This window comes from Pyrgilauda ruficollis, unplaced genomic scaffold, assembly GCF_017590135.1.
Source record: "Pyrgilauda ruficollis isolate IOZ18807 unplaced genomic scaffold, ASM1759013v1 scaffold2, whole genome shotgun sequence".
Lineage (NCBI taxonomy): Eukaryota > Metazoa > Chordata > Aves > Passeriformes > Passeridae > Pyrgilauda > Pyrgilauda ruficollis.
Genome location: NW_024519206.1, coordinates 12,201,882 through 12,210,407, shown reverse-complemented (window position 1 = coordinate 12,210,407; position 8,526 = coordinate 12,201,882). Strand labels below are relative to the sequence as shown.

The 8,526-nt window shown below is 43.5% G+C and overlaps 1 protein-coding gene across 2 annotated transcripts in view; it reads left to right on the top strand.

Moving 5' to 3' along the window:
- The window catches only part of HOXA6 (homeobox A6), a 36,469-nt gene that overhangs the window by 23,332 nt on the left and 4,611 nt on the right, over positions 1-8,526 (top strand). For both annotated transcript variants that reach the window (XM_041466872.1, XM_041466870.1), the window contains one exon: positions 2,380-2,461. In XM_041466872.1, coding sequence (XP_041322806.1) covers positions 2,380-2,461 — 82 coding nt within the window. The remainder of the gene's footprint in view (positions 1-2,379; positions 2,462-8,526) is intronic.

The window sequence follows — 8,526 nt, the reverse complement described above, 5'->3', positions numbered from 1 at the left end:
GGGTGCGGCGGAGGGTGTAAAGTTGCCCCGGCTCGCTGTGCAGAACGGGACAAACCCTTGTTAATAATGCCCCAGAGCTCTCCCTGGAAACTGAGGAGCTGTCAAAGGCAGGAGAGATTAGGGGACCCAAGTACGAGCATCCCTGCGCTCGCAGATAAAGGTGTTGCGTCTGTTCTGAGGGAGATATTGAAATTTTAATCTTTAGGGTCACGTGACTCATTAAATAATTAATGCAGATAGTCAGGAATGGATCTGTGGCCGTCAGTCCTCACTAGGAGTGATTCTCTCAGAAGTGAAACTCAACTCCTTGTTACTGGAGTTTGTTTTTCTTTCTTTCTTTCCTTTTTTCTTTTTTTTTTTTTTTTTCCCTTTAAAAAAAAACCCACCTGATTTATCTTGAAAGATTCTAAACTTCTTAAGCAAGCAGTAGGGTCTGTGTTGGTAAGTAGGTAGTGTGTATTTCTAGCTTGATGACTTTAATTGTTTGTGCTTGCTTTGTCTGCTGAGCATTTGCTTAACAAGTTTAATATTTAGAAATGTTAAATCTTTGTTTTAGCTGCCTTGTGGTCACATTATGGCTTTTGGTGATTAAGTGTTACGGAGGCAAACACACTTGATAATGTTCTAATTCACACTGTGGAAGGCTGGGTGCCACAGTGCAGGAGGACCTGCTTTGTTCAATTTTCCTGGCGTTAATAAATCACCGTCTCTTAATACATGGCCAAAAAAGCAATGGAAAGGCAGTGAGCATTGCAAAGGAAAAGTCATGGGCGAATTTCTCTATGACTCATTAGTCTGAACGATTTATGTACGAACTTTGAGTGCCGCAATGAATATTAGAGCTTGGGATAACAACAAATTAAAAAAAAAAAAAAGAAAAAAAAAGAAAAAAAAAGAAAAAAAAGTCATAGTTTTTGTAAAGTGCTTTATTGCTACTTAGCAACTCTTTCAAGAAACAGCATACTTTAAAGTACCGTGGCAGTGTAAAATATGGTAGCGTGACCTAATAGCTCCAAAATAAATAACAGAAAGTCGCTGGCACCATTTTCAGATACACGCTCCATATTTAACACGAGTGGGACAACCCAGTCCCGACACGCTTGATCGATGATTATTGCTGTTTGTAACATGATTATTGATTAGGGATCAAAACGGCTAAGGTACGACTTTGAGCCTAAAATGCCGGGGGGTTCCCCCTGTGCTGAAGCCGAGTGGAAGGAAAGGTAGAGCTAAGGATAACCCCAGGAAGCAGCGCCCGGGCTCTGTGATTGCAGTTCGAACTTTCTATTTTCTTTTGTGTTTGCCAGTAGATTTTAACAGTCAGCGCTCGCAAATTTATGAGACAGCAATAAACAGTTTAGTAGGCTATTATTGCATGATTTTATGTAGACTGGAGTTCAACACCAAATTTAAAATTATTAGCGTAATTATGGAACTACTAAATTACCAAAGCAAAGTATCTGCTCGAAAAGTTGTCCCAAGACAGACTTAATATATCCAGGGCTCAGATAACACCCTTCAGCAAGAACGGTGTTATTTAATTATTAGCATTTACATTTACTGACGATTGTAAGATGCGTTAGATGGGTTTTATTAGCAAGACTGAATACAGATGTAAAATATTAATTCATATGTAAGAGTGATTCAGTAAGTGGCATGCAAATAACCTGACCATTGTCCTTTTGGACCAGCAATACTGTTTATTTTAGGGGAAAAGAAGCAACCCAGTTTTTTCCCCTCTGTCAATGGCTTTCATGGATGTCGACTTTTTCGTATCTGTTTTTGGTGTGTGTGTGTGTTGTGTTGGTAGATTTTTTTTTTTTAAGCATTTGGGCCCGATCCCGCTTCTCTGAGGTCAATTGTTAGTCTCTTAGTGAGCTTGTGGTGGCAGGATTGGGCCCCGGCTAACCGTCTGAATAAAAGCCCAACCACAATACGCCCCGCATTTAAACTGGAATCCTTTCCGAGTTTTATTCAGCAGAGATGAACACCACGACTTGTGTTTAATGTCTGTTCTTGATTAAATGATCCTAAACAAAGGTTTCCCAGAGGAAAATAAAGCAGACATTCATGTAACAAGAGTTAGGAATGACAATATTTCCAAACACTTGGAGACAGAAGGCATAGCTGTCTACAGGGAAAAAAAAAATAACGAAAAAAAACCAACCAAAACAACCGCACGCTTTTATTTCTCAGCTCCCCATGCTCTTCACCCGGGTGGGAATCCACGCTCCTCGCGGGAGCCCGAGCCCGCTCCATCCCCTCCCGCCCCTCTCCGTGCTCTCCCAGCGCACGAGGCAAACCATGTACTGCCAATGAAGGAGCAAAATACCTCCCCCTGCACTCCCCGGTAAGGCACTGTTTGTTGCTTGTTTACAGGGAGCCCCGAAACGAAGCCGCTCGGCCGGGGCGGTGGAAGAAGCTGGGAGCGCCTCAGCCCAACCCTGCGCAGCTGGAGGAGGTAAGAGCCGGGCAGCGGCCGCTGCTTTTGCGCCGGTTGCAGCTGTAAGAATGCGATTTGCCTGGTACCTGCATGAAGAACAAAACTGCTGGAATGAGATTTTGTTGTTGTTGCGATAAATATTTAACCTAGCTGGAATTTTTTTTTTTTTTTTCTGGATTGGCTCTATTCATCTTCCGTGGGTGGTGAATGCGCGTGTCTGGGCAGACAAAGAAGTGTACGGGACCTGAGTGATCGCCATCCTTATAAAGGCATTGGGGACAGGAAGGATGCAAAGTCATCTGAAGAGCGAAAGAGTTAGAGAATTTCTTTGTCCGTTCTTAGCTCCTTCCGAAATCAAAGGCACCAGGCGAGGGAGAGAGGGTTGGAGCCAGTTCGGTATTGAATGGCTGCTTATCGCGGCTTGTCTGTTCGCCTCCTCCTCGAGGGGTTCCGCAGCCAGTCCTGGAAACGAGAAGTGCATGTGGGGATGTTAGAAAACCTGATTTTTGTCTGCGTGCATACAACAGAATGGTTCGCGAATAAATTTCGGGTATTTGTCCGTCCTGGCCTGCTTTGCACTGAGTGGAGGTCGGTGTCTGGTGGTTCGGAGTTGCTGAAGTCCTTGATGTGCTTGGTCCTCTTGCAGGAGAAAAGAAATGCTTTCCATAGTGACAAATTTTTTTTAATGCCGGCCGAAGAGAGGGGAGGATTACATAGAATTAGCTCAAATTCCTGCTAGATTTACCTGCTCCTTTTTGGATGTTGATGTACAATTAGTGTATTTTACTACCTTTTAAAAGCGGCCATAAATTACAGGATTACAAGGGCTCTTTGTGTTGGCTTAATGAGCTGCTTAAATCTTAACTACAAAAAGGCGCTGCAAATGTCTATTCACGCTTGCGTTCGGAAATTGAAAGCGAAAACACGGTACGAAGGAACCTTCCTCCGGTGGCATGTACCCACAGCAAGGCGGGCAGAGATATTTGGGATTCCTTAACGGACCCAACGCCGGCAGTCTCAGCTGACTCTGAGCAGAACTTCTCTCACAAGGGCACAGTCGATAACGCTGCTCTTTTTATCTGCTTGGGAATGATCAAAGACCAACTTTATCAGGCGCACGGATGTAGGTAAACAGTTCTGCACCCCAGCAGATTGCAAATCTTTCGAGGTAGCGAGGAAATAAGTACTTGTATCGTACGGGTGATGGTGATTCCCATTTCATCTCCACATGGGAATGATAGGCACACCTCTTACCGACTGGCATAAAAGTAAACTTGAAGCACAGTAAAAATTCTAACTCTAATTACAGTGAAGGTATCTTCAAATATCATTAATGCTAAGACTGGCTATTAATGCCAGACCGGGCACAAAGGGTCTCCCTTAATGAAGGCACGTTATGAACTCAGATCTGTTTGTTGTTACTGGGGCTGGAATTCAAACTCAGCTCCAAGGCATGTGTATAAAGCACAGAAAAGTCAGTAGTACATCTGCTGATAAACTCCACATTTTTTCTACTAGAAACAGTCTTTCAGGTCTCCAAATCATCAAGGTAAACAACGTTGAGTGTCCAGGAACAGGAACAAAGCAAGAAACGGTGTGGCTAGGGAAGTCTAGCGCCTGCGACTCGCAGCATCATTTGAATTTGCATCTGAAATCTCGTAATCACGCTACTAGAGCAAAGAAAACTTTCTACAAATTTGGCGGAAGAGAATAATTTTCAGCTGCAATTCAGGACAGCACAAAGTTAGGCAGACTCCCCCTTCTGCCTTCCCACAGCACACTCTGTGAAAGGTATTCACACGTCAAGAAGTTACTTTTCTTAAGAATTAATTAGTTTCCCCACTATATACACCAAGTTAATTGTTAAACAGTAGTTTTAGGATTAACTTGACCATTAATACCAATAAAGATGTTCACAGAAACAAGGTTTTGAAGCCAATAGCCACAGCTAGCGTTAAGGCATTTCAGATGACTTATGATTGTGATTTATTGCTTTTGTAGTTTCTATTTGCTCAGGACTGTAACTTCTAAAGCCATCTTTCTACTTTTGATGCAAAGCAGTCGATAACTTTTTACAACAGCCCCAAGAAAGACTTGCTTAGCTTTTTTCAACATCTGCTCCATCCCCCATTAATTTCAGTTTCATTGTTGCATTTCAGTTGTGTGCTTCCTCTATGGGATGCAAATGCACCAAATTTAAAAGAGCGGTGAATCCATCTTAAGTAAATATCAGCCTTGGTTTACGATAAGTGTGAGAGCTGTGGAGTTACCAGGCAAGCTGATAGTTACAGACTCGGGCATGTCAAGTGTGCCTAATGCTCCGTCTTTTTTAGAATATTTGTAGTTTTTATTCCAGTTCCTAGTGAGGGATAATACATGTATACCCTGGATACTAACTTGGTCACTTCCTTAAGAAAAATTGCAAAGTTTTCTCCTGCTGTACCGCCACGCTGACTTTGCTGCAATGCCACTACTGTACACTGTTACGAATGGGTTTACATTCCAGTGGCCCACTTTTACAATTCAGGCGAGAGTATACTAAGGCTTGTCACTAACAAACCTTACACTAACACTAAAAGTCATCTTTAAAAAGAAACCTCCTTCCATTCTGTTCAATGAAGTGTAGGTGAAACAGTAAGAGGGGATATGTAGTTATCTTCTTTGAGCTTATGGGAGATGGTGGAAAGATTTGGGCAAAGGTGCATATATGATGGTGCACAACGCTGGAGCCACAGAACTGAACCAGGAGCACGGCAAAAGAGTGAACTGTCTGATTTACTTTGACTCCTTCCAGAAAAGTTGTGTGAGTGGAGGGTTTCTTTTGTTTGTTTAGCTTATTGTGTCAATAGCACAAGTTAAACAATCTTACAGGGAAGATGTGATGAGTTCACACACAGTCGAAGCTGCCTGGCTCAGGGGCCACATACAACTTTGTTTTTTTTCTTTTTTTCTTAATTTTTTCCCCTTAGGCAAAGAACTCCCCCTCCCCAATTTTTTTTTCTTTTCCAACGCTAGAAACCTATAATTTTGTGCATCACTCAAACTAGCTGTATAGGAAATGCGTAAGCACAGGTTTAACAGCAAGGTCCCAAAAGATTTTGCAAAATTCAGAGGCACGCCTGTGTCCTCCAGTGAAGGAAGGTGTATTCTTCATAGTGTGTTACGAGGACAAAAATCAACTAGCCTCTTAGAAGAGACTCTTTTTTGCCTTTGTCAGGTAATTATAGGTCTTTTTAGTTTCTACAGGAGCCCTGATGTAGCGTGTGGGAGTTGAGCAAGCCCTGTACAATGGCAGTGTAGAGGGAGCTGGGGGTGGGGGGAAGGCTGGTAATCGTCCCGTTTTGAAGGGGGCTGGAAATAATAGCATTAAGATTTGGGCTTTCTTCGGGGCTTGCAGAGGACATGCGACGTGGAGCAGAGTGGCGGGCCTCGGGAGCAAACGCCGGCTAATTAGGCTAAGTATCGAAGTGCAGCGTTATAAGAATTCCTCTTACCTTCCAATGGGTTTTGTGTAAAGAAATATTGGTGTGGGAGGAAAGAAAATCAGACCAATCTTCCCCCACAGTCATCTGCATCTCTTAGATTTTTTTTTCCCCTCCCTTAAAACTCTTCTTTAACATATTGGGTTAAGGCTTTAAAAAGCGAAGGCTCGCGCTAAGAAACCCTGTTCCTTCAATGATTCCCTATTTCAAATAAAAGGATTTAAGTTGACGTATGACCACGTGAGCACATAATACAGCGCATTATTGTGGCATTTGGAGTGGAGACCCGGTCTGGCTCCGTCTGCGATTACGCTTTTCCAGTTTCTGTTCAGAGCAAGCACTGCTTTCTATTATTTTTTTTTTCCTCCTGCCCCCATCACCGTCCCCACAAGAGCTGGCCATTTCGCTGACAGCTTTCGTTCCTTATGGAAAGCTTATTGTCGAGCCGAGAGGACGAAATGCTTCGTTAGAAAGGATGGATTTTATTTTAAGGTATTTCCGTTGATTGTTCATTTATGTGGTGAGTTATTGCTGTTCGAGGCAAAGGTCAGTAGCAGAGGCTGGAGTGAGTGCGTGTGTGTGCGTGCGGGTGTGTGTGCACCCGGAGCCAGGCTGCTTCCCCCTTTGTTTCAATTTGCTGTGGTAAATATTCAACTCTACCCTTGCAGCGAGCAGAGCAGGCAGAGTTTGCTTCTTTATTTATTTTTCTCCATAGAGATCCCACACTGCTGTTGATGGCCAGCTGCCTCCGCTACAGCCCCTCGATTGCCATTTTACCATTATTTATGACCGGCTGGAGATAGGAAGCCTCTTTTATTGTCGTGTTTGAATATTTCCCCCCTTAATTTTATTCTATTATTTTATTTGTGTGTTTGTGTGTTTATTTATTTATGTATTTGGGCAAGTCGGAGAAAACGATGTGGGGGGTGTGTGATGCTCCTCTGTCGGGGTCGTGCTCGAGTGTGCGGCGGCGGTTGTTGTTTTATGGGTGTTTGTTCGGCCGCTGCCGCTCCGTAAATCGATGACTGTGCGATCGTGCTGCCATTTTATTTATGATGCTTTAGTGGTACTTTGTTTATTGTGCGAGGAGCGCTGCATGAGTGCTCAGCTCTATGGCAAAGCTTCCCCTTCCCAAATGAGCCAAGGCGCTCCTCTTTATTTCTCCGCGGTGAGAAGGAGCTGAACCAAGAGCCAGCCACGGCTTCTAACAATAAATCAGCCTTGAAAATGTGGGAGTTTATTCTGCCTCTCTGACTGGGGATCTGGAAAGAGAGAATTAAAAGGAGAGGAGTGGAAAGTATGTTCTAGAAAAACATATACTAGCTCTAAATTAATATCCATGCCGTCGTATACATAAATATAGATATATCCATATATATAAATATGTAAGTATTTGTGTATACTTATCAATGTGAATGCACAGATATAAATGCACTTTAAATGGCAAAAATGAAAGATTACTTGGCTATCCAAAGAGGGCAAAACGCTAAATGAAACCGTTTCTGCGGTCTGCCCCGGCTTTGGGAAAGGTTGGAGCCCTGGGACTCTCTTTCCTCCAGTTCGTTCCATGCCTCTCGCTTATTCTTGTTGAGCCATTTTGTGTCCAGTTACGCGCTGTTTGTAATTGTTCGTCTTCTAAGGGGTCAGAAAGAGAGGGAGAGAGGGAGAAAAGTGAACGATGATAAAAACTCCTCTGAGAGCACCAGAAAAAAAAAGGTTATTTCCACTCGGAGCTATTCACGGCCATTCTGCAGAGACCTTCAGGGTGATGTTTGGGATGGTCTCACGTTTCCCTGCTCTTTAAAGCTGCTCTCGAAGCAGAACTGACCCAAATAAATTTTATTTCCCCTTCTCGCCACACTGAAGCACGATGTCTCTCTCTTCAGCAAGGGAAGGAGAGCTCCTTTGCTCCCATCTGTGTGTTTAAAAGCCAACATTGGCGTTGCCGTATTTTGAAATGGGCCAAAATGTGCCTCAAAAATAAAATCCAAGCTTTAATTGCAGTTAAATTACTTGGCAGTCTTTCCTCTGATTTATGACCCAGTTTGGATGCATATTGACCCAGTTAAAACACTCATAAATAATACAGTCCTGCTCTAGAGTAAAAGAAAGCAAGAAGAGTTCTGGAGGAAAGGGGGATTTCGGCGAGTTGTGTAAATAACTTCAGTCTGTTGAGCAAATAGCAAAGAGTGCGTTGCCTCTCTAGTGTTAGAAAATATAAACAACAATTTAGATTGACCACGGCTTGCTTCGATTGTCCAGTCCTTCTCTAATTCAGCTGATATCCCCTTCTAACTCTCTAACGACTTGGACAAGCACCACTTCCAGGAGTGGCCCACTTCTCCCTCAGCTCCCTGCCTTGCTATTTCATCTCTAAGAGATCCCCCAGAAACAGCCCTGAATTATGGTGCTGCCTGCTTCCATTTCGGGGCATCCAAGGACAAGGTGCTTTACAGGCATTATTTTATTCGGAAAATAGTAATTCGGGGGAGGTGGAGGGGAGGGAGGGGAGGGAATGCCACAGAGTGGGACTCTTCGGGGAGAAAAGGCAGGTCATTTCTGACTCAGAAATCAGCCCAAAACACTGCCGGTCCTTTCCCC